The 26,739-nt window shown below is 47.9% G+C and overlaps 1 protein-coding gene across 1 annotated transcript in view; it reads left to right on the forward strand.

Annotated features, from left to right (window-relative positions):
• The window catches only part of LOC132578240 (solute carrier family 22 member 13-like), a 61,934-nt gene extending 35,846 nt beyond the window's left edge, over nt 1-26,088 (forward strand). The window contains exon 10 of the mRNA XM_060248151.1: nt 26,013-26,088. Coding sequence (XP_060104134.1) covers nt 26,013 — 1 coding nt within the window. The 3' untranslated portion in view covers nt 26,014-26,088. The remainder of the gene's footprint in view (nt 1-26,012) is intronic.
• The last annotated feature ends 651 nt before the right edge of the window (nt 26,089-26,739 follow it).

Genomic DNA, 26,739 nt, shown 5'->3' on the forward strand with positions numbered 1-26,739 from the left:
TACAGAGCAAAATCTCTATTTTCTCCATTGGCTGAGGCTCCTTCCTTGGGGAGGAAGTGGGGGAGGCAGAGCAAGTTTTTTCCAGGCTTTTCCAATCACACAGCAGAGCTACTGAGTCAAGTCTCTCTCCCTTCTATTGGCTGAGACTCCCCCCCCCCCCCACCGTCCCCTGGGGAAGGAAGGAAAGAGCCAGAACTTCCTTTGCCCAGTTCCCTGGATCCCATGGGAGATACGAAGAAAGCACATTTAAGACCAATGAGTGCTAACATTTTAAGCATGTTTTAAGGTTTTTAAAATATATATTTAATTGTTTTTGTCTGGGTCCTTTATAAAGTTGATATCTCTGCCCCTGAATCTTAAATAGGTACACACAGGGGTGGAATTCTAGCAGGTGCTCCTTTGCATATTAGGCTACACCCCCCCCCCCCCCGATGTAGCTAATCCTCCAAAAGCTTATAAAAAAAAAGCCTTGTAAGCTCTTGAAGGATTGGCTACATCAGGAGGTGTGGCCTAATATGCAAAGGAGCTCCTGCTAGAATTCCACCCCTTGTGCACACATGGCCCAACCGGACATGGCCCAGCCCAACAAAGTCTCATTTATGTCAGATCCGGCCCTCTTAACAAATGAGTTCGACACCCCTGAGCTACATTATACTTTTGGTCAGATCTGTCTCTGCTGACCTGGAATGGTTCTCAGGCACTGGAAGGTGTTACCCAACATTTGTGACTAGTTCCTCTGGAGGACCAACAACAGGGCATAAAGCCTGAAGCCTTCTCCTGATCAGAACATAAGAAGAGCCCTGCTGGATCAGACCAGTGTTCCAATCTTGTCCAGCATCCTGTCTCACACAGCAGCTAGTCAGTTGCAGACAGTGGAGGTCCAACAACAGGGCAGAGAGGTGAAGGCTTTCCCCTGATAAAAAACATAAGAAGAGCCCTCTTGGATCAGACTCAGGGGACTGTCTAGCCCAGTGTCCTGCCTCATGTAGTACCAACCAGTGGGAGAGCTTCTGGAGTTCTGGCCCTGCTGATGGACCTCCTGATGGCACCTGGGTCTTGGACCCTATGTGACACAAAGCGTTGGACTAGGTGGGTCACTGGCCTGAGCCAACATGGCTTCCCTTATGTTCTTAGACATAAGGCAGGGGTGGCCAACGGTAGCTCTCCAGATGTTTTTTGCCTACAACTCCCATTAGCCCCAGCCATTGGCCATGCTGACTGGAGCTGATGGGAGTTGTAGGCAAAAAACATCTGGAGAGCTACCGTTGGCCACCCCTGCCATAAGGTATAGATCAGGGGTGTCAAACTCATTTATTATGAGGACCGGATTTGACATATATTAGACCTTGTCGGGCAGGGTTATACGTGTCATAAAATGTAAAGCCAGATAGTGGAGTTATAAACATTATAAAAGATACAAACCCTATTAAAGATTTTTTTTTTTAAAAAAAACAAAAATAAAATAAAACATGCTTAAAGTGTTAGCACTCTTGCAATGTTGTGGCCAGTATCGAAACAAGCTCTCCCTCCACCCCCTCTCACTCCCCAAGAGAGGAGCCTCAGCCAATGGAAAAAATAGAGGCTTTGCTCTGCAGCTCCTGTGCGATTGAGAAATCCTGGCAAATGAAGCTGTGACACAAGAGAGAGGGAGAAGGAAGCACATTTGCTCGTAGGACTGATCGGAGCCTTTTGGGGGGCTGATCTGGCCCACGGGCCACACCTTTGACACCCTTGGTATAGATGAAACACTGTATCTGGATCAGTGATGCTCCATATTCTTGGCACTTAGGGGGGCACAGCAGAAGGGCTTCTGGAGTTCTGGCTCCACTGGTGGGCCTCCTGATGGTTCCAGGGTTTTGGCCACTATGTGACACAGAGTGCTGGACTGGAGGGGCCATTGGCCTGATCCAACATGGCTTCTCTTATGTTCTTATGTGACACAGAGTGTTGGACTGGATGGGTCATTGGCCTGATCCATCATGGCTTCTCTTATGTTCTTCTGTGACACAGAGGGTTGGCCTGGATGGGCCATTGGCCTGATCCAACATGTATTCTCTGATGTTCTTATGTCTGAGGCAGTGATGCTCTGTCTTTTTGGTGCTTGGGGGCAACAGTAGGGGGGCTGGCACTGCTGGTGGCCCTCCTGATGGCTTCAGGGTTTTGGCTACTGTGTGACGCAGAGTGTTGGACTGGATGGGCCACTGGCCTGATCCAGTTTGGCTTCTCTTATATTCTTATGTAAGGAAAATTGGCAGGCGGCTCAACAGAAGAAATGTGTGTTCTTTCCCTTCTAGTTTAACATGGTCTGTGAGCGAAAAAACTTAAATGACTTCTCTCAGTCCATTTTCATGGCTGGCATTCTTGCCGGAGCCCTGGTCTTTGGGCCGCTGGGTGACAGGTAAGTAGATATGCAGCTCTGCAACAATTTGGCTGTGCTTTATTTCTGGTCACTGATGTTCTAGGATTTTCCCCAGTCTCTATGATCTTGACCATGGAGATTGGAGGAATTCTTAGAGTATCTTGCTATGTGGTGCCCCCCAAGCACTGCTGGATGCTTAAACAGATACGGCTTGCTTCTCAACAGCTTCCATTCAGCTCTGTACAATCTCTGCAATTTGACCCGTGGAAGGAAGGACAGAACCTTCCTCCAAAATTGGGGTTAATAAGATTTGAGCCACACCCACAAAAGGATCTTGAATAACCTCTTTATTTTCTCCCCTATAAGAGAAAGTTCTGCCATTTTCAGTATTACGGGGGGCTGCTGTCAAGCATGCTATTTCTAAATGCTGGTTTTACTTGTACCTAGTAAACAGGCCAGAGATACAGTAAAGTATTACCTTTGGCTTTTCCCCTTTCTTCTTCCCCCCCCTTCTCTCTTTCCCCCTTAGGTGCATAATAAATCCATCTGGATCCAGGATGTTTAGTGTAACCTTGTATTAACAGTGTAAAATGCTTCTCCCCCAGATTCACACAGCCATATCTTATCAGCTCGCAGAGAATGGCTGTTTTCCCACTGACATTACTCCGGAGCGACGTCCCTCTTCACCGTGCAGCATCTGCGCGAATTTCCCACCAACTGCTGCGCACAACCGGGAAGAGCCGTGGCTTTTGCGTCGCAGATGTAAACTGGTTTTTAGCGGTTTACATCTGCGACGCAAAAGCCACGGCACTTCCTGGTTGTGCGCAGCAGTTGGTGGGAAATCCGCGCAGACGCTGCGCGGTGAAGAGGGACGTCGCTCCGGAGTAAGGTCAGTGGGAAAACAGCCAATGTGTGAGAAATGGAGATGTTGTCATTAACTAACATTCCTTAGCCATAAAAGAGATACTAGAAAGTAGCCTTTGAACCCTCAACTCAATTTGCATCTTTATGTTAGTCTTTTGAAGTTATCTGTAACCCTGCCTTTTGAAGTTTGCCTATAAGATACTATTCAATACTATGTATGCCATTACTTCCAAGGAATCCATCCTTGGAGCAAGCTATGGAGTTTTACAATAAAACAAGTTTTTGATTAAAGAACAAACACTTGATTATTGCGAAATATCGATGCTTGACAGCTGCAAAATCTTGCCAAGCAAGAAACTCCACTTTCTGTTATGCTATGCATGATCCTTGGATACCCTCTTAAAGGCTTGAATTGGGTGACCTTCTGTATGCATAGAATCGACTCTGTCACTGAACCACGGACCTACATTTTGTATACATCACAAAAGCCCAGCAGTTTGCTTTTCCATGGGCAAAGTAGCTTTGGGAAAGGGTGAGAAGGAGCCATAGCTTTTCTGCCACAAATCACTTCATCACATTGCACTTCTCAATGCCACAGGATGGGCAGCCATCTTTCAGAAATGTTCTAGTTTGGATTGACTGCATTGGACTAGACAAAGGGCTTTTCAGCATACTCATTTGTAAGTTCCTGTTTCTTCATATTCTGCATATGTTTTGCTCCCTCTAGTGGTTGATTCAATATTACATCGCGTTATGTCAGGCATATATCCCAGAAGATTTAAACTACAGGTTTTGATGCCAGACATAAACTGATGTAGTATCAAATTGACTACTAGGAGGCGTGAAATGTGCGGAACAGCCTCCTGCCAGAGAATCACGAACTTACAAGTGAGGAAAATGAGAATGAAGAAAAGCTCAAAGGCTGTGCAGGGCATTAAATGACCAGTTTGGTGTAGTGGTTAAGTGTGCGGACTCTTATCTGGGAGAACCGGGTTTGATTCCCCACTCCTCCACTTGCACCTGCTGGAATGGCCTTGGGTCAGCCATAGCCCTGGCAGAGGTTGTCCTTGAAAGGGCAGCTGCTGTGAGAGCCCTCTCCAGCCCCACCCACCTCACAGGGTGTCTGTTGTGGGGGAGGAAGGTAAAGGAGATTGTAGGCCTCTCTGAGACTCTGTCTTTGAAAGGGCAGCTGCTGTGAGAGCCCTCTCCAGCCCCACCCACCTCACAGGGTGTCTGTTGTGGGGGAGGAAGGTAAAGGAGATTGTTAGCCGCTCTGAGACTCTTCGGAGTGGAGGGCGGGATATAAATCCAATATCTTCTTTTCCTGAAGCTAAAAAGCAGCTACCCTTCCTTTGAGACATGCCAGTGCATGTCATATGTAGTTGTGACTTTGTAATGATGAATTTAGGCAAATGTTTGCGCTTTCTCTACTGACTGCCTTGCATTTCTTCCCTGCAGGATTGGGAGCCGAAACATGATCGTGCACACACTACTCATGATGGGTTCCTTTGGCGTCGGGGCAGGCTTAGTAAGCAGTCTGAACGGCTACATCGCCATGAGGTTCATTGTGGGTTCTGCTTTTGCTGGAATCAGTATAGGCATGGCTGCTTTAAGTAAGAGTCCCCATATTTGAGCTTCTTTGGGAAAGGTTTGGCCTCGAAAGCCAGTTTGGTGTAGTGGTTAAGTATGCGGACTCTTATCTGAGAGAATCGGGTTTGCTTCCCCACTCCTCCACTTGCAGCTGCTGGAATTGCCTTGGGTCAGCCACAGTTTTCACAGAGCTGTTCCTCTCAAGACCAGTTTTTTTGTCAGAGCTCTCTCCTCCCCAACTACCTCACAGGGTGTCTGTTGTGGGGGAGGAAGGTAAAGGAGATTGTGAGCCGCTCTGAGACTCTGAGATTCAGAGTGAAGGGTGGGATATAAATCCAATATCTTCTTCTTCTTGTAGTCAAATGCATCAGCCTCTGAGAATCCAATTTATGCTCTCTTTTGCTGTTTTTCAATATCTTCCATCCCAAATTTATACACAGTTCCAAGTCTGTACTTGTTTTACTGAAAAGGTAAAGCAAGGGGAAGCAGTTTCTCTCATTTGTAAGTAGGGCTGCCAACCTCCAGGTGGTACCTGGAGACCTCTCAGTATTACAGTTGATCTCCAGCGGTACCCCTGGAGAAAACGACCGCTTTGGGGGATGGACGTCATGACATTATACCTTGGTGTGGTCCCTTCCGTCCTCAAACCCCACTCTCCCCTGGATCCAGCCCCCAAAATCTCCATGTATTTCCCAACCCAAAACTGGCAAACTTGTAAGTGAGGATTGTAAGATGCCATATTAGCAACATGTTGCAAATATTAACAACTGATTTATTTATTTATTTAACATTTCTATCCCGCCCTCTCTGTGAACAGACTCAGGGTAGCTACCTTTACTATTTGCAGTGCAGTCCTAAATCCAGTTATTTATTCAGAGCCAGTATGGTGTGGTGGTTAAGTGCGCAGACTCTTATCTGGAAGAACCGGGTTTGATTCCCCGCTCCTCCACTTGCAGCTGCTGGAATGGCCTTGGGTCAGCCATAGCTCTGGCAGAGGTTGTCCTTGAAAGGTCAGCTGCTGTGAGAGCTCTCTCAGCCCCACCCACCTCACAGGGTGTCTGTTGTGGGAGAGGAAGATAAAAGAGATTGTGAGCCACTTTGAGACTCTGAGATTTGGAGTGGAGGGCGGGATATAAATCTAGTATCTTATCTTCTTCATCTTCATTCAGAATTACATCCTTGGCTGCAAACTGAAATGACTTTATTTCAGTTCTCAGTTTTTATTGGATTATAACAAGATATACAGCATACGCAGACTTATGCTCACAAGATTCTAAACCCATAACTCCCCCCACAATGGAAACGTAGTTACAGAATGCAACTTTACAATCCACCTAGGAGTGTTTCCTCTTCTCTGAACCCTTCTAGCTTCTGAGTGGGTTGGGGCATCCCAGCGCCCCTTTGCAATGATCTTCACCCAGTGTTTCCACGCTGCGGGGCAGATCGGCTTGACCGCTTTTGCCTACAAAATTCGGGGTTGGAGGCTCTACCAGATCGTTGGCTCCATCCCTGCGCTGTGTCTCTTTTTCTACGTCTGGTGAGTGGACGGAAGTCTCTGATGGAGATTTGGTTTATACAAAGTTCCAGGCGGGCAGCCGTGTTGGTCTGAAGCATAACGAAGATAAAACTCTCTGTGTTAAAACACAATTCTGACTAATGAGTATGTAGTATCAAAATACAAAATGAGTATCGTCAATACACAAGATATCAATCGTATAGAAAGTTAAAACCTCATTAGTTCCACAATGCTACTACTGTCCTTTTATGGCACAGAGCCACTATATTGTATTCTAGTGCTATATTTCAGAAAAGGTCCAACGGAGAACCGGTCCGCTTACCAAGCTGTTTTGGATCTCAAGTCCTTCTTCTGGGGACCAATCTTGTATAATATGTGCAATTTTCTAGGTCCAGTAGTGCCAAAAATTACACAATCATCATCCGGGTCAATCCAGAATTCCTAGCTTTCTCTAATTTTCTCGCATAATAGCGGGAATGCCATAGTTAACACATTCTTTGTCAGCAAAACAGGAACAGGATACCCGCACGCAAGATTGCCACGACGGAGGAACTAGCAAAACCAAGCCATTTCCCAGATAGGCTTCTTCAGGCATCCATGCTTTTGGGATGCTGTACAATAAATCCACAATATATCAATATCTGGTTCCATTCTGTTTCCCACCACCACAATACACTGCTCTCTTACCATTTCTCAACATCACAGTCACTTCGAGTCATGCAAATTGCTGGCGTCCGTGGAAATGCTCAGACCAAGTGATCGCGGCGCTTCCATTCGAATACAGTAAATTGGCAGCAGCTGTAACCCACCCGTAACTCTTCATCAATTCAGTTCATCAATTCCATTCCATCATATGAAAAGGAACAGGAGTTCCCTCAAAACAGAAAAAGTTGGCTATAAGGACATTGTCTCTTTGATGAACTTTGTCGAGTCTGCAAGAAATTTGTATGTGGGATTGAAATTGTAACCCATTGTTAATAGTGTCATATTTTCATGTACAGTTCTTTATCATATTTAATAGATTTTTCATATTTTCAGCTTTTGTGACTGTGAGCATTTTTGCATTGGTTTTTGTCCCCGGTACAATAGCATCACCCAGAAGTGATGTCATTGCACCAGGGACATCATACCGGGGGACGCTCTAGGACTTGTGGCAAAACTCTGTGGGTACCATAGAGTTTTATCACAAGTCCTAGAGTGTCCCTGGCATAATGTCCACAGCATGATGACATCATTTCAGGGTGATGTCATCACGCCACATGCACTTCTCAGGTGAGAGAGAACAGTCCCCCGCCACAGTGGTGGAGGGACTTGGCAACCCTAAGTGCTGATAATAGTTTGGCTTTGGAAGGGAAGGCGATTGTCAGCCACTCCAAGACTCCTTTGGGTGGTGAAGAGTGGAGTATAAAATCAACTCTCTACCTTCATCTTCTTGTGTCTTTGTTCTGGGGAATCCAGATCTTCCAAGATTCCCTTTACCAAATTATTAGTCCCTAAAGACACAGCAAATGAATTAACTAAGCCGATTGACCTGCAGAGTTTCAGCCAATCCGGAGAGCCGGTTTGGTGTAGTGGTTAAGTGTGCGGACTCTTATCTGGGAGAACCGGGTTTGATTCCCCACTCCTCCACTTGCACCTGCTAGCATGGCCTTGGGTCAGCCATAGCTCTGGCAGAGGTTGTCCTTGAAAGGGCAGCTGCTGTGAGAGCTCTCTCCAGCCCCACCCACCTCACAGGGTTTCTGTTGTGGGGGAGGAAGGGAAAGGAGATTGTGAGCCACTCTGAGACTCTTCGGAGTGGAGGGTGGGATATAAATCCAATATCATCATCTTCTTCTTCTTCTTCTTCTTCTTCTCCTTGCAGGGTCCTTCCCAGTTCTGCCCGATGGCTTCTGACGAGAGGGAGAGTGGAAGACGCAACAAGAGAGATCCTATGGGCAGCGTTGGTCAACAAGCAAAGTGTCCCAGAAGAATTGCTCAGTCAGGTGTCAAAAGCTGAGATTTCCTATTTTCCAAAAAGATTTGGAATAGAATAGATGTGACATAAGAACATCAGAAGAGCCCTGTTGGATCAGAGTAGTGGTCCATCTGGTCCAGCATCCTATCCCACGCAGTGGCCAACCAGTGCCTCTGCAGGGCCAACAACAGGGCAGAGAGGCTGAGGCCTTCCCGTGATGTTGCCTCCTGGCTCTGGGATTCAGAGGACTAGTACCTCTGAATGTGGAGATTTCCCTCTGTTACCATAACTAGTAGCCATTGCCAAACTTATCCTCCATGAATATGTCTAATCCTCACTTTATGCTGTTTATTCGGGGAGGGATGGTGGCTCAGTGGTAGAGCATCTGCTTGGGAAGCAGAAGGTCCCAGGTTCAACCTCTGGCATCTCCAAAAAAGGGTCCAGGCAAATAGGTGTGAAAACCCTCAGCTTGAGACCCTGGAGAGCCACTGCCAGTCTGAGAAGACAATACTGACTTTGATGGACCAAAGGTCTGATTCAGTATAAGGCAGCTGCATATGTTCATATGTTCATATGGCCGTCGTTACATTCTCTGGAAGCAAATTCCACATTTTAATCATTCTGTGTGTAAAGAAGTGTTTCCTTTTGTCTGTCCTGAACCTACTGCCCATCAGCTTCATCGGATGCCCTTGAGTTCTAGTCTTTTGGGAGAGGAAGAAAAAGTGCTCTTTGCCAACTCTCTCCAACCCATGCATAATTGTATAAACCTCTATCATGTCCCCCACCTTAGTCATTTCTTTTTTAAACTGAAAACCCCATACCTATTCCCCACTCACCTTATGCCACTCTCATGCTCCTCTTCTTTGCAGGGCTTCACACTATCTGCCCCGGGGCTGCGATTCGCTTCATGGCAAATGGAAACTGGTTTTTAGAGGATCTTCTTTGCTGCACAAAAGAAGATATTGGATTTCTATCCCGCCCTCCACTCCGAATGGGTGGAATGGGTTGCAGCCCCAGGGCAAATAGTGTGAAATCCGGTGGAAGCCCCGCGGAGAAGAGGAGAGTGAGAGAGGCATAAGGCTAGTGGGGAATCGGTCTCAGAGTCTTCAGCCTTTTCTCCTAGGGAAGGTGCTCCATCCCCTTAATCATCTCCATCCCCTTCTATGTACTTTTTCTAGCTCTGCAATATACTTTTGGAGATTTGGGGACCAGAACTATACACAATATTCCAGAAAAGGCTGCACCGGGGCATTATGATATTAGCTAGCTTTTAAAATTTTCTATCCCTTTCCCAGTGTTTTTTTTTTGTAGAAAAAGCCCAGCAGGAACTCATTTGCATATTAGGCCACACTCCGTGGCACCAAGCCAGCCAGAATGGCATCCCTGTGTGTTCCTGCTCAAAAAAAGCTCTGCCCTTTCCTAATAATCCCTAACCCAGTGTTTTTACACTGACAGTTTGTGACTCTCTATCACCGCATTGGAAACTCACCTTTTACATTACCTAACGTTCTCACAACTGTTTTGCATTGTTGCTGCCTGAAGCATCAACATTTGTTTCGGTGAGATGAGTTTCGGAGCCGCTGCTGCAACGTTTTTCTCCACACTAGTTTTGATCTGGTCTTTTCTCTACAGGCGTTTCAAACTTGTATTGTAGAAGTTTCCATGCGTTTTAAAAGACTCCTCCAAAAGCCGCCACAAGGTGCAGTCATTTGCATGAGAACGGACAGCACTTGAAATGTTCACATATCATTGCTTGCCTCATCTAGTAATTTAAATTCGTATCGTTTTTGCAGTGTTGACACGATTTCCAAGCAATTGTATACATTTAACGAAGCACTGGTATTCTGGCTGCCCTCTGATCAAAGACACCCCCCCCCCCCAATTGAAACACTTAAATGTAAAAGGAAAATAATTAAAGCGGAACAGTGGCAGGCAATTTGAAGACTCTAAAACTCTGGATCAAACTGAATGTAAAAAACCCCTCAGAGTTTGCCTTTTTCACTGCTGCAGCACACTGGGTCGACACTTTCATTGAGCTGTCTACTATGATGCCAAGATCCAGGTGATCCAGGTGAGCTGCCAAGTAGGGTTTTGGAGCATCGTTTCAGTGAATCCAGGAGCAAAGACAAGTTCTTAAACAAACTCTTCAGCAAAATATGCCGAGGGCAATAGTACGAATGCTTCTGCTAGGCCTGCATCGCACGCTTTCAGTTTGTGGCTGACGTTTTCTTTCTCTCTCGTTTTGTAAATTTCGAAGCTGTCTTCCCAAAAGAATGCCAAATCTGGAAGCGTCCTGGATATTTTCAGGATGCCGCATCTGAGGAAAATTACTTTGATCATGGCCTGGGTCTGGTAAGTCACGTAGATGGCAAGAGGTCAGTAGCAACCCACAACTGCCATGCCGGTCTGTGAAAGGGACACTGTCATAACTGTTCTTGATGTTGGTATCTGTAAGGACCCTCAGGGCTTTTTCTTTTTTTTGTAGCAGGAACTCCTTTTGCATATTAGGCCACACACCCCTGATGTAGCCAAGCCTTCTGGAGCTTACAGCAGGACCTGTGCTAAGAGCCCTGTAAGGAATTCTAGCAGGACCTCCTTTGCATATTGGGCCACACACCCCTGATGTAGCCAGTCCTCCTGGAGCTTCCAGTAGGCCCTGTACGAAGAGCCCTGTAAGGAATTCTAGCAGGACCTCCTTTGCCTATTAGGCCACACACCCCTGATGCAGCCAATCCTCCTGGAGCTTAAAGCATGCCCTGTGCTAAGAGCCCTGTAAGGAATTCTAGCAGGACCTCCTTTGCATATTAGGCCACACCCCCCTGATGTAGCCAATCCTCCTGGAGCTTACAGTAGGCCCTGTACGAAGAGCCCTGTAAGGAATTCTAGCAGGACCTCCTTTGCATATTAGGCCACACCCCCCTGATGTAGCCAATCCTCCTGGAGCTTAACGCATGCCCTGTGCTAAGAGCCCTGTAAGGAATTCTAGCAGGACCTCCTTTGCATATTAGGCCACACCCCCCTGATGTAGCCAATCCTCCTGGAGCTTAACGCATGCCCTGTGCTAAGAGCCCTGTAAGGAATTCTAGCAGGACCTCCTTTTGCATATTAGGCCACACCCCCCTGATGTAGCCAATCCTCCTGGAGCTTAACGCATGCCCTGTGCTAAGAGCCCTGTAAGGAATTCTAGCAGGACCTCCTTTGCATATTAGGCCACACCCCCCTGATGTAGCCAATCCTCCTGGAGCTTACAGTAGGCCCTGTACGAAGAGCCCTGTAAGGAATTCTAGCAGGACCTCCTTTGCATATTAGGCCACACCCCCCTGATGTAGCCAATCCTCCTGGAGCTTAACGCATGCCCTGTGCTAAGAGCCCTGTAAGGAATTCTAGCAGGACCTCCTTTGCATATTAGGCCACACCCCCCTGATGTAGCCAATCCTCCTGGAGCTTAAAGCATGCCCTGTGCTAAGAGCCCTGTAAGGAATTCTAGCAGGACCTCCTTTGCATATTAGGCCACACCCCCCTGATGTAGCCAATCCTCCTGGAGCTTACAGTAGGCCCTGTACGAAGAGCCCTGTAAGGAATTCTAGCAGGACCTCCTTTGCATATTAGGCCACACCCCCCTGATGTAGCCAATCCTCCTGGAGCTTAACGCATGCCCTGTGCTAAGAGCCCTGTAAGGAATTCTAGCAGGACCTCCTTTGCATATTAGGCCACACCCCCCTGATGTAGCCAATCCTCCTGGAGCTTAACGCATGCCCTGTGCTAAGAGCCCTGTAAGGAATTCTAGCAGGACCTCCTTTTGCATATTAGGCCACACACCCCTGATGTAGCCAAGCCTTCTGGAGCTTACAGTAGGCCCTGTACGAAGAGCCCTGTAAGCTCTTGGAGGATTGGCTACATCAGGGGCGTGTGGCCTAATATGCAAAGGAGCTCCTGCTACCAAAAGAGTCCTGAGGACCCTCATGAAGTTCGGCCCGCTTCATGAAGCTTTGTAGGGGTTCGAATGTGAGTGATTCATTACTCTGGGATTGGCTGCTCTGGTTAGGGAAATCCCAGGAGATTTCGGAAGGTGGAGTCTGGGGGTGGAGTTTGGGGAGGGGAGGGACTTCAGTGGGGTATAGTGCTTAGGGTTGGGTACAATAAGGCTGAAGGTTGCCCGTTCCCCCCGACCACTGGCAGGGAATGGGGGAGCAAAGTTGTCAGATCTAGGTTGAGAAATGCCTGGAAATTGGGGATGGAGGCTGGGGGGGATGTCACGCACTGGGGTGCCGGCAAGGGAGTAGTCCGAGAGTAGTCCGTGTCAGAACTGTGGGAGCGTTGCGGGAACCGAAAGCCTCAGTCTAAATCACGGTCCAATAGCAAGGTTGTTCAAGCCAGAAGTCAGGTAACCGGAGAAAACAGAGCAGGAACAGAGTCAAGGAACGCGGAAGCTGGAGTGGCTGCAAATCACCGAATGGGCTCCTTGCTTCCATGTCGTCTGAAGTGGAAGCTTTATGCAACAGTTTCCAATCAGTCGGCAGTGTCCCAGCCTAAAAAAAAAGGCAAAGGTAGTCCCCTGCGCAAGCACCAGTCGTTTCCGACTCTGGGGTGACGTTGCTTTCACAACGTTTTTGTGGAGAAACGCCATTTTAGTCAGTGGTGGTGCTTCATTTGGCAGGGGTCAGTAAATCCCTCAGCCGGCTTTGTAGCCTTCCCCTCACTCCCCCCCTCCCTTCCAGAGGCAAACCAACAACGCTAGGGGGAAAATCTCCTAGAGAGGCAGGAAGTGCTTTTGTTCTTGGCATGTGTGTTAGCAGGAAGAGAAGGGGAGTTGGAAGCCAGCGCTCGAGCAAGCATGTGGTGAGCAATGGAGGCTCCTGCCTGGGGGGCCCCCAGGCAGGCAGACCAAGTAAGTAATTCTCAAGACAGGACAAGTGTAGACCAGGGACAGTAGAAAGCGTTTATAAACACCTTTCCTTTGTCATGCTGTTTGCTGTGCTGTGCTGGGCTGTGCTAATTTTGTAGATGCAACTGTTTTTGTTTTGTTTTTCTTTCCATATATTTTTCTCTTTAAAATAAATAGTTTTTCTGTTTTAAATGCTGGCAGTCAAACTCTGGACCACATAGATCCCCAAACCGCTTTGGACCACGCTGTGTTGAGAAGGGGGCCCTGGGGAAGGGGGAAGGCATGCAGTTGGATAAGGTGCCAATCCTCCAGGGGTGCCCCAAAGAAGCGCTGAGGTCTCTGTGAAACCCAAGTGCAGGGTGGCAGAGGACCCTGAGGCCTGGCCTCACAGCTGGAAAGGGGGATTGGGAGTCCTGTTCCTCTCAATCTGAACCCCGGGACTGAGCAGGTGGTGGCAGCGAGCCCAAGGGGCAGGAGGAGAAATAGCTCCCTCCAGGAGTTGGCGACTCCATAGGGAGCAGACGGGACCGGGTCAGAAGGCAGAATCGGGCCGGTTCCGTCACAGTTTTCATGGCAGACTTTTTACGGGGTGGTTTGCCATCTCCTTCCCCGGTCATCTACACTTTCCCTCCAGCAAGCCGGGGACTCATTTTACCGACCTCGGAAGGATGGAAGGCTGAGTCAACCTCGAGCCGGCTACCTGAACCAGCTTCTGCTAGGATCGAACTCAGATCGTGAGCAGAGGGCTCCAAATGCAGTACTGCAGCTTTACCACTCTGCACCGTGGGGCTCTTCCCCCCAGCCTAGCTTCTGCTAAAACTCAGGACCGAGAGATTGTCTTGCCCTTCATCTGGCCTCTTTCCGTCTCAGCTCTAAGTCATGTCGTTCAAGACAAGGTGGTGAGCTGGGAGGTGTCTCTGCCTCATCAGCTGAAGCACCAGCTGGCGGCAATCAATAAATTACACAGTGAGATGGCCCTGCTCTCAGCTCTGCCAAGTCTGTTAACCCTGTCAGTTCTTCCTGGACAGGCCCCTCAGCAGAGTCCATGACGGGGGTGGGGCAGAGATAATACCATAGAGTCCACCCTCCAAAGCATTGATTTACTACAGGGGGACTGATCTGTGAAGCCTTGGAGATGAGCTGTAATTTTGGGGGGTCCCCAGATTGCTTCTGGAGGCTGGAGACTTCGCCCTCCGAATGAGTCCCTTTTCTCCAGGGGAACTGACCTCTGTCACCTGGAGATGAGTTGTAATTCCAGGAGATCTCCAGGCCCCACCTGGAGGTTAAGCAACCGAAAAGGAGTCTCACGGGATGTGGAGCTGGAGAACAAGCCGAAAGCACCGTGCACAGCGGACTCCCGAAGCAAAAATAACACTTCAAGATGTATAACTCGATGAACATTCCAGTTGTGAAATGTCTCAAGTGTCTCACTTCGTTTAATAAATGCGACTTGCGTCAACAAAGGAGTGTGGAAATCCAATCCATAATATGCATCTTGAATTCATAAGGGACGACTGTAAGTGGAATCGCTTCAACACGTAACAGTACTCTCTCAAACGCAAAGCGACAGGCAAAACCGGTCTACTTCCCTGCTTTGCTTACAATCGGGCTCTGAGAGCACTTGCTGGCATGCCCCCCTGACGTCACCAAGGCATGGCGCATGAGGAGAGGGTGCACCTCATGGTATCCCTAGGCCAGGTGGCGGCCTAGGCAACTGCCTACTTGGCCTACTCCCACGTGCCGGCCCTGGACATTTCACAACTGGAACGTTTATTGAGTTATACATCTTTAAGTGTTATTTTTTGCTTCAGGAGTCTGTTGCACACGGTGCTTTTGGCTTGTTCTCCAGCCCCACCTGGAGGCTGGCAACCCCAGTGGGTACTAAGAATGCCTCCAGGAGGACCAAACCGTATTTTGCTTTTTCCTCTCAGGTTTGCGGACAGTCTGGTGTACTATGGGATGAGCCATCAAGTTGGGAATTTTGGCCTGGACATCTACATGACCCAGCTGGTGTCCGGAGTGGCTGAAATACCGGCTCGGGTCTCCTGTATCTTTCTGCTGCAGTGGCTGGGGAGGAAGAAATGCCAGGCTGGTTGGCTTATCCTGGGTGGAGTCGTGTGCCTGATCATCCCTGCTGTTCCCAAAAGTACAGTCCCCTTTGAAGTAAAATGCAAACCTTGGCAGGTGTGGGGCACCTTACGAGAGTGTGGTTGTAGGAGTTAAGAGAGCTTGACTAGCATCTGAGAGATCTGGATGCAAATCCTCACTCTGCCGTGAAGTAGCCTCGTGCTCTTTTGACCGTAACTCACAGGCTGTTTGTGGAGGATAAAATGAGTCTGATCGATTTCCCACTCGCCCTATGCCGCTCTGACGCTTCTCTTCTCAGCGGGGCTTCCGTTAGATTTCACACTATCTGCCTCCAGGGCTGCAACTTGCTTTGCCTTTTTCCCATGGCAAACAGAAACTGGTCTCGTTTGCTGCGTAAAAGAGGCAGAGCGAGTTGCAGCCCCCGGGCAGATAGTGTGAAATCTGATCGAAACCCCGCGGAGAAAAGGAGAGTGAGAGCGGCAGAAGGTTAGTGGGAAATCAGTCTCAGCGTTTTCAGATTTATAATGTACAAGGTAGATGGAAGGAGGGGCTAGGTGTACTTCAAGATATAGTTGGCAGGGCAGGAAATGGGGTCTGGGTTTCTATTTATTTATTTAAATTTATATCCCGCCTTTCCTACCAAAGCAGGCTCAGGGCGGCTTACATACACAGGACATCCGGCTTGCCTCGACCAAGGCCAGGGCCTTTTCGGTCCTGGCCCCAACCTGGTGGAATCAGCTCCCCAAGGAGATGCGGGCCCTACCAGATTTACTGCTATTCTGGAGGGCCTGTAAAACGGAGCTCTTCCGCCAGGCTTTTGGCTGAGGCAGGCGGGCGTCCTCACACCAGCTAATCGGCCTCCCAGCTCTGACCGCATCCTGAGTTTCAGTCTGTGAAGGATGTACATATCTGTACACGGACGCTGCCTTTTTTTATTTTAATGGTTTTAATTGTTTCAATTTAATTGTTTTATAATGTGATTTTAATTATTTTATTATGTTGTAATCTGCCCTGAGCCCGACCTGGGAAAGGGCGGACTAGACACCGGCAAAAATAAAATAAACAAAAATAAATAAGAGATAAATAGTCGTGTATAAACATGAAACACAAAAAAATACAATTAAGATATAAACACAAAAATACAATTAAGGTATAAAAACCATAAAAATATTAAAAAACATTCCAGGTGCTCTTGATCTTTAGATGGTAATCGGTTTAATAAAATGGATAGCTGCCTATTCTGTTTTAGAGCCTGTTTGGTGTCGTGATTAAGTGCGCGGACTCTTTATCTGGAAGAACCGGGTTTGATTTCCCACTCTTCCACTTGCAGCTGCTGGAATGGCCTTGGGTCAGCCATAGCTCTTGTAGGAGTTGTCCTTGAAAGGGCAGCTGCTGTGAGAGTCCTCTCAGCCCCATCCACCTCACAGGGTGTCTGTTGTTGGAGGGGCGGAAGTAAAGGAGATTGTGACCGCTCTGAGACTCTGAGATCCACAGTAGAGGGCGGGATATAAATCCAATATCTTCTTCTACCTCACAGGGTGTCTGTGGTGGGGGAGGAAGAGAAAGGAGATTGTGACCGCTCTGAGATTCAGAGCGGAGGGCAGGATATAAATCCAATATCTTCTTCTTATATTAAGTTTAAGTATTTTGCTGTTCCAGCTGGATGTTCTGTATAAAAACAGATCTTAGGTTCATGCTAGAGGCGGTCCAGATGTTTCAAAGTCTGTTGTAGCCTGTGATCTTAATTAACAAATGCCTGGTGGAAGAGCACTGTCTTGCAGGACCTGCGGAACTGTGTGAGCTCTCGCAGGGCCCTAATCTCCTCAGGGAGCTCATTCCACCAGCTCGGAGCTACAACAGAGAAGGCCCTGGCTCTGGCCGTCATGAGCCTGGCCTCTGAGGTCAGGGATTGACATCAGGTTTTGTGAGCCTGACCGAAGTGCTCTCCAGGGAACATGTGAGGAAAGGCAGTCCCTAAGGTATGCAGGCCCCTGGCCCTATAGGGCTTTAAAGGTAAGAGCCAGCACCTTGAAACGAACACCGTATGCGATGGACAACCAGTGCAGTGTTTTCAGCACAGGGTGAATGTGCTTCCATAAGGGGAGGCCCATTAACAGGCTGGCTGCTGCATTCTAGCTGAAAAAGGAAGAACAGAATAACTGTTATATATGGATAACCTATTGGTTGAGAACCCATTGATTCACGGTTGTAAGCTATGAACTTTGTTTTTGTATGCGAAGTCCATTGAGATCGGGTTCCATTTAACAGCCTGAAGGACAGCATTGAAACGTCTTGGAATCTAGAAGGGGCGTCTTATGAAGGCTGTAAAGATTGTCTGATCCCTCTATTGGAAAGGATTTCTGGACGCGCTATTGACCGTGTTATGGACTTTATTTTTTTGGAGGGAAGCAACAGACAAGTGATGCTGCAATTGCACACACTGGTTTAAGATTGCATGCAATGCCGTAAAATATATGCATTTGTTTGAGTGTAATATCAAATTGTTACCTAGCGGATTTCTGTCTGACTGCTTTAACGCTGAGACCCCTTGTTTTGTGCAATACTCAACTGGGGATTGGCAACCCTATAGCAGGCACTCCTTTGCATATTAGGCCACACACCCCAATGTAGCCAATCCTCCTGGAGTTTACAGTAGGCCCTGTGCTAAGAGCCCTGTAAGCTCTTGGAGGATTGGCTACATCAGGGGTGTGTGGCCTAATATGCAAAGGAGCTCCTGCTAAAAAAAAAAAAAAGCCCTGTTTATCTTCACTTTCTTTCCTTTCTAATGTCTCTAATCTCTTTGCACAGCTCTCCCCATCGTCGTGACCGTCCTGGCTGTTATCAACAAGGCCTCTCTTGGAGCCTCCTTTTCAACCACCTACGTGTGGTCTGTGGAGGTATTTCCCACAGTTGTCAGGTGAGAGTCTCCTTCTGGCTTCAGTTGACATCATCTCAGAATATGGCTGGTGAGGCGGGGCAGAAGCTGTAGGCATGAAGGCCACACCCAGGGCTCTTTTTCTAGCAGGAGCTCCTCTGCATATTAGGCCATGCCCCCCTGAGGTAGCCAATCCTCCAAGAGTTTACAGAGCTCTTCGTACAGGGCCTACTGTAAGCTCCAGGAGGATTGGCTACATCAGGGGTGTGTGGCCTAATATGCAAAGGAGGTCCTGCTAGAATTCCTTACAGGGCTCTTCATACAGAGCCTTCTGGAAGCTCCAGGAGGATTGGCTACATCAGGGGTGTGTGGCCTAATATGCAAAGGAGGTCCTGCTAGAATTCCTTACAGGGCTCTTAGTACAGGGCCTTCTGGAAGCTCCAGGAGGATTGGCTACATCAGGGGTGTGTGGCCTAATATGCAAAGGAGGTCCTGCTAGAATTCCTTACAGGGCTCTTCGTACAGGGCCTGCTGTAAGCTCCAGGAGGATTGGCTACATCAGGGGTGTGTGGCCTAATATGCAAAGGAGGTCCTGCTAGAATTCCTTACAGGGCTCTTAGTACAGGGCCTACTGTAAGCTCCAGGAGGATTGGCTACATCAGGGGTGTGTGGCCTAATATGCAGAGGAGCTCCTGCTAGAAAAAGAGCCCTGGCCACACCTCCAAACCAGACATGACTTAGCCTGAGTCCCTCACCGCTAGGTCTACCTGCACCTGGTAGGGAAATACCTGACGATTTTGGAAGCGGAGCCTGAAGAGGTTGGGGTTTCGGGAGAAGAGGAACTTCGATGGGGTATAATGCCATACAATCTACCTTCCAAAGTGGCCATCTTCTCCAGGTGAACTGATCTCAGTTGCCTAGATTACAGTTGTAATACTAGGAAAACTCCAGCCACTACCTGGGTGTGGGGTTGCCAGGTCACCCTGGCCACTGTCAGGGGATGGTGGGGGGCTAGGGTTCCCAGATCCAGGCAGAGAAACTCCTAGATATTTGGGCATGGTGCCTGGGGAACAGAGAGACCACAGCTATGCAGTCCACCCCCCCCCCCCCCAGACATCTATTTTCTCCAGAGGAATTGACCTCCATTTTTTGGGAGATGAGATGCAATTCTGTGGGATCTCCAGGTCCTTCCTGGAGTCTGGCATATCCACCTGGAGCCTGGAAAACCTTACTCACTGCTGAAGCCCAAGATGATATGTCTGGTGATACATTCCCCCCCCCCCCTGGTATAAACCCCCTACAGACTTCAGATTGTTAATTAGGAAAGTGTCGTTGTATCCATGTATCCTTTTCCTATCAACTCATTTTAAGCCATAGAAATGTTCTCAACACACGGCTGCTCTACAACAATTTCAGCAGTAGCACTATTGGCCAGAAGCCAACTCAAAATCCATTTTAGCTCTGGGGCATCACGACAGATTGAATATTTGTGTTACCTAAACCATTGCAAGGTCCATTCATCTAAGCAACCAGCCCCTGAGCTTTAAGTTTTTTGTTCTCTTATATAAAGTATTGACATTTAAAGCCTTACGTGGCCTGGGACCGGCATACCTGTGGGACCGCCTCTCCCCATATGAGCCCCGGAGGTCATTGCGCTCGACCAGCCGACATCTCCTGACCATCCCTGGCCCAAGGGACGTCCAGTTTGCCTTGACCAGGGCCTGGCCCTGACCTGGTGAAATCAGCTCCCTGTGGTGGTGCGGGCCCTACCGGATTTGTGACCATTCCGGAGGGCCTGTAAGACGGAGCTGTTCCGCCAGGCCTATGGCTGAGGTGGGCGGGCGTCCTTATCCTTATCCATCTAAATTGGCCTCCCTTCACTGATTGCCTAAAATCGGGCTGATACAGCTGATGCTTTTGGACACCTAGGCCGGGACAAGAATGCGTTAAGTGATATGTCCACACCTTCGATGACTGAACTGCCATCCACGCGGCCTTGAACTCACTCTGAGCTGCGGCTTAACTGTTTTATTTTAATCTGTTTTAACTGTTTGATGGTTTTACTTTTTATCTGTGAGATTGCGTATCGTTAGTTTTAATGGTTTACTATGTTGGAATCCACCCTGAGCCCACCATGGGAAAGGGCGGACTATAAATTAACAGAAATAAATAAATAAAACTGTTAATCGATGTTTGCTGATCTTGCAAGGGGCTTTTCCACATTCTCATTTTACTGGCTGCATCGACAGTTTTAAAGCTGCCTGTTATATGAAATTTTACATGGTAGGTTCTTCCACACCAGGTGCAAACCCAAAGTTTTCTTCTTCTCACCCTGGGGTTTTTTTTTTGGGGGGGGGGGGAACTTGCTAAAGCTGGGAATTAAAAAAAATGTGGGGTAAGAAGGAAAAAAACTTTGCATTTGCACCTGGTGAGGAAAACTCCACTGTGGAAAATTTCACATAATATGAAGTCTTAAAAATGTCAATGTAAGGAGTTTCACTACCATGGAAGTAGACTTAAACTGCAGGGAAATATGACTTGCTTAACTCTTCTGTTTACTACAATTGGAGAGGAAAGTGTGTTATTTATTAACAGGCTCAAAGGTAGGTAGTAGGTAGTACCCCTGTGCAAGCACCGGTCGTTTTCAACTCTGGGGTGATGTTGCTTTCACGTTTTCACGGCAGACTTTTTACGGGGTGGTTTGCCCTTGCCTTCCCTAGTCATCTACACTTTCCCCCCAGCAAGCTGGGTACTCATTTTACCGACCTCAGAAGGATGGAAGGTTGAGTCAACCTGGAGTTGGCTACCTGAACCCAACTTCTGCCGGGATCGAACTCAGGTCGTGAGCAAAAAGCTCAGACTGTAGTACTGCAGCTTTACCATTCTGCGCCACCGGGCTCTTTTAACAGGCTCATAGTGGTTCTAAAATAGATTATTTTTGACCAATCTATGAAGAACTGACCAGAAGCAAAATCAATCAAGTTCTTCAAGAGGTGAGGGTGTTCTACCCGGTCAAAGGCCTTTTCAAGCATCTAAGAACAAAATTTAAATATATATATTTTTTAGCAAAATCAATGGAGTGAATTGCTTTTCTAATATTTGCAATTATAGAGTGATGGGATAAAGCCTGATCAGTCAGGATCAATATACACCCCTGTTATCTTTTTTTTTATATGCCAACGTTGTATTTAAAATTCTATAGTCATAACTTAACAGAAATATAGGGCACTATTACTTAACAAGGTTATGATCTTTCCCAAGTTTTGGGATTACTATAATCTTACATTGAGCCCAGGAATTTGGAAAACATCTACAAAGATTGATAGCTGCAAAGAGGAAGGGGGCAATTATTTCTGGACATGTGTGGTCAAATTCAGAAATATTCTTGACTGATATGTCTCCTTAATGTGTATGTATGTATTTATTTATTTATATTTTGACTTATATCCCGCCCTTCCCACCGAAGTGGCTCAGGGCGGCTCACAACACATAAACTTACATAAGTTTATCTTAAAAACATTTACATAGTAAGGATTAAAACAATAAATTAATAAAACATAAGACATAAAAACCAGCGGTCTGTTAAATGCATTCTAATTCCATCCAGAAATTCTCAGTGTCAGTTAGTTGTTGTAGGCCAGCCGGAAGAGGACTGTTTTACAGGCCCTGCGGAACTGCCCTAGGTCCCGCAGGGCCCTCACCTCTTCCGGCAGCTGGTTCCACCAGTAAGGCGCCGTTACCGAGAAGGCCCGATCCCTGGTGGATTTAAGACGGGCCTCCTTTGGCCCGGGGATTACTAGCAGATTTTGTGAGCCCGATCGTAGTACTCTCTGGGGAACGTGTGGGGAGAGACGGTCCCTAAGGTAGGCAGGTCCTAGGCCATATAGGGCTTTAAAGGTAATGACCAACACCTTGTATCAGACTCGGAATGTTATTGGCAGCCAGTGCAGATCCCGAAGCCCCGACCGAATGTGCTCCCATCTTGGGAGCCCTAGTAACAGCCGGGCAGCGGCATTCTGCACTAACTGCAGTTTCTGGGTTCGGCACAGGGGTATCCCCATGTAGAGGGCATTACAGTAGTCCAACCTCGAGGTGACCGTGGCATGAATCACCATTGCTAGGTCGTCGTGCTCCAGGAAAGGGGCCAACTGCCTCGCCCGCCTAAGATGAAAAAATGCGGACTTGGCAGTGGCTGCTATCTGAGCCTCCATTGTCAATGAAGGCTCCAATAGTACCCCCAAACTTTTGACCCTGTGCGCCGCTGTCAACGGCGCCCCGTCAAAATCTGGCAGGGGGATTTCCCTTCCCGGGCCACAACGACCCAAGCAAAGGACCTCTGTCTTCACCGGATTCAGCTTCAGCCCGCTCAGCCTAAGCCACCTAGCCACTGCCTGTAACGCCCGGTCCAGATTTTCTGAGGCGCAGGCAGGCCGGCCGTCCATAAGTAGATAGAGCTGGGTGTCATCAGCATACTGATGACAACCCAACCCATACCTTCGGGCAATCTGGGCAAGGGGGCGCATATAGATGTTAAATAACATCGGGGAGAGTACCGCCCCTTGAGGCACTCCGCAATCAAGCATGTGTCTCTGGGACAGTTCATCCCCAATTGCCACCCTTTGTCCCCGACCGTCGAGGAAAGAGGAAAGCCATTGCAAGGCCAGCCCCTGAATCCCCGCCTCTGTGTTTTTGTGTCAGCATGCTCATCTATGGTTGCCAGATCCCCTGGGCATCCTCTAAATAAGAAATGACTGTCAGGCCTATACCACATTGTCACTTCCGGGGGAAGACCTGGAAGTGATGTCACACCTCTCTGGGAATTGCCTGAAACTCTATGGTAAAACCACAGAGTTTCTGGCAATTCCTGGAGAGGACTGACAACTGCATGCCCTCCTAGTCTCAGCCACAACTTCCTGTGATGTGTTTCCTTTATCAGGCAGACCTGCTTAGGGTTATGCTCCGTGTCTGCCAGAATTGGCGGCATCATCGCTCCCTTGGCCAAAATCCTGGATGATTTTTACCCGGCGATTTCAATGATGGTATTTGGCAGCACTGCGTTGGCTGGGGGACTTCTCTGCTTCTTCCTTCATGAAACACAGAACAAAGATCTTCAGGATGACACGACGGATATTCCGGATGACACGACTCCATCTTCATCGAGGCGTCAGTCAACTGAAGAGAATTCTTAAAACGCCCTGGGCAAGGAGCATGGATCCCCATCTTTTCCACACCAGGAAGCTCCAGCAAAGGACTTATACTTGTGAGGTACTTAGCATGATGGTTTGCCTGGCTCTCTCTGCTGCTGATTGGAAGTATGCATTTGGGTCCACCTGGCATTTTTCAGGTCAATTTCAGCTTCCCAAGTGCATCTGGGTTTTCAAAGCAAGACAAAATCCTGAAAAAAATCCCGGATATATTTGGGAATTACCAGTAGTTGCAAAAACAGAGGAGAGGTTTAAACTGAGGAGAGGTTTAAAACAGAGGTTTAAACCGGGTGGTGCGAGAAACCATCCCAGCCAGCAGGCCTTGGATTCAACAGGAGTGCAGCTCCTGAATCTTTCTGAGGGTTCCCCCTCTTCCTCCTGACCTGCCTTGTCCACTGAATAGTAGGTGCAGCTGCATAACAATCCCTGGATCAGGAGAGCGGGCAACCAGCCAGCCACCAGGGGCTTTGCCACACCCCAGCAGCCGTCTTTAACCCTTGGAGAAGCCTGCACCACCATTTCTCCATGTCTTATGTGATTTTGGGTGGCAGGTGGCTTGCTGGCCTTTTGACTGGGTGGGGGGACCAGGCTTGCCCGGGGCGCTCCTTTCTTGCGTCAGGTTGCTTTTGGCTGGTGGGGGGGGAGAGCATATTTTAATGAGTTATGCTAATGAGTTCCACCACCTATTTTTTTCTACCAAACGACCCCTGCCAGCCTGGATCTATACGGCTCAGGGAGAAATTTTCCCACAGCACCCTGCTCCAGGAACTGGCTCCTCCCACAGTCTGGTTTAAACTGTGCCACAGGAGAAGACATCTCATCCAGGATTTGCATGTCTCGAAGAGCAATCTCCCCACAGCATGCAAGTCCTGGAGCTGGTGTCCGCTGCACTGCAGTTTGAAGTAGGTAGCAAGAGAAGCCAAGCCAGCACCAGGACAGCAATCCCTCTAAACTGAGTTAGCGTGAGCTAGCTCACACGTTTTTAGCCTCCAGCTCACACATTTTTGTCTTAGCTCAGGAAGGATGACCCCAGAGCACACTAATTGAAGAAGAAGAAGAAGATATTGGATTAATATCCCGCCCTCCACTCCAAAGAGTCTCAGAGCGGCTCACAATCTCCTTTCCCTTCCTCCCCCACAACAGACACTCTGTGAGGTAGATGAAGATATTGGATTTATATCCTGCCCTCCACTCCGAAGAGTCTCAGAGCGGCTCACAATCTCCTTTCCCTTCCTCCCCCACAACAGACACTCTGTGAGGTAGATGAAGATATTGGATTTATATCCTGCCCTCCACTCCGAAGAGTCTCAGAGCGGCTCACAATCTCCTTTACCTTCCTCTCCCAGAAGACACCCTGTGAGGTAGATGAAGATACTGGATTTATATCCCGCCCTCCACTCCGAAGAGTCTCAGAGCGGCTCACAATCTCCTTTACCTTCCTCCCCCACAACAGACACCCTGTGAGGTAGATGAAGATATTGGATTTACATCCCACCCTCCACTCCAAAGAGTCTCAGAGCGGCTCACAATCTCCTTTACCTTCCCCACTCCCCACAACAAACACCCTGTGAGGTGGGTGGGGCTGAGAGGGCTTTCACAGCAGCTGCCCTTTCAAGGACAGCTCTTGGAGATCTATGGCTGACCCAAGGCCATTCCAGCAGCTGCAAGCGGAGGAGTGGGGAATCAAACCCTGTTCTCCCAGATAAGAGTCCGCACACTTAACCACTACACCAAACTGGCTCTCGATGCAGTGGCTCACAATTTCAGTTGATGCAGTGGCTCACAATAATTGATGCAGTGGCTCACAATTTCAATGCCAGTAGCTCACAAAGTAGACTTTTTGCCACAAGATTTTGCAGCTTAGAGGAAACTTTCGACCAAGATCCTTTTTTTTTTTTTTAAAGGCATTTTCCTTCTTTGGTTTATTGGAGACCCTTCCCCGCCCCCCATTTGGGATTTCTGAAAAATCCTGAATCTGAATACCATTCCAGTATTGGGATCTGGGATTTTTTTGGAAGTACCAAATTTTTTTTCTGAGTCCAATAGACGATAACTGGAAAATAACGAATTTTTAAAAAAAATTACACACCCCTACCTTTGCATTACCAGTTGAGGAATGATGCTGACAAAGCCAGTCTGATGTCATGGTTAAGAGCGTGGACTCTAATCCAGCAGAACTGGGTTTGATTCCCCACTCTTCCACATGAATTGTGACCATGGGTCAGCCACAGTTCTCTCCGAGTTCTCTCAGCCCCACCTACCTCACAGGGTGCTTGTTGTGGGTAGAGGAAGGGAAAAGGAGATTGTAAGCCCTTCTGAGACTCCAAGTGAAGGGTGGGGTACAAATCAAATCTCTTCTCCTTCAAAGGCTTTGTTAGAGTTCACAACTGCTTGGCCATGTTTCTTTTCTAAGGGTAACTGTTACTAGCCCAGTTGCCACAAAGAGGACAAGCTTATTTGCGACACGTGGGGGGTGGGGGCACGAAAGAGAAGAACCAACTCTTTTTCATCAGGCAACGGTGCCGTTCCTTGGTCATTCGATGGCTGTTTTCACTCACCAAAGACAACCAAGGAAGAGGAGATATGAAATCTTGCATTGATGAAATGCCATCGCAGGATAAGGATATTGGGGGTGGGGGAGCCCTATCTGATATTTTATAATATTCCTTTTCTTTAGATCCAGCAAGACAGTCTATGATGTCTTTGAAAATGGACCAGTGGAAGAGGAAGATAGAAACTGGATTAGGGAAACCATGAAGAGTACATTTCTGTAGCAACAAAAGTAAATCCCCCTGGCGTTGAAGGAATTTCGGAATATCCAGTTTTCTACGGAAAACTGTCATGGGCGAATGTTATGACGTTCTCTCTTTTTTGATTCTCTTGTACCAAATGGTAGATCTCCCAACCATGTCTGACCTGGTTATTTTACAAGCAAACGCACAGCCCAGCTGGCCTGGATTAGCCCAGGTCATCCCTGGGCAACTCTCCAATCCCATTATTTCCCAAACAATTTATAATTTCTGCCCTCTTTCACCCACCCCTCCCTGAAAAATCAGGGTGACCATGTTTTTTTCTTTTCTTTTTTACAAGTTAATTCAAGTACAATATTTACTTCTGTATCAAACAATATAACATTCATCCTCCTATTGTTCGATCATCTTCTGGATAATTTTGAGCTTCGTTCCACATCGAATTATTTCTAGGTGCCGGAGACCATGGTAGAAGTGAAAATCTGTTGCAGAATCTGTGGTATTTCTTTGGTATCCATGGCAATAAAAGCCAGGCCTGCTGGCAGTGTCCTCTGCAGTCTACTTCCACTGGATGTTTTTGGGGGCCCCTTTTAAAGTTGGAGCGTTCTTTGAGTTGTGCCCTTAAACTGGATGACCCACATCCAGGGGATTGGG

This window comes from Heteronotia binoei, chromosome 10 (assembly GCF_032191835.1).
Source record: "Heteronotia binoei isolate CCM8104 ecotype False Entrance Well chromosome 10, APGP_CSIRO_Hbin_v1, whole genome shotgun sequence".
Taxonomy (NCBI): Eukaryota; Metazoa; Chordata; class Lepidosauria; order Squamata; family Gekkonidae; genus Heteronotia; species Heteronotia binoei.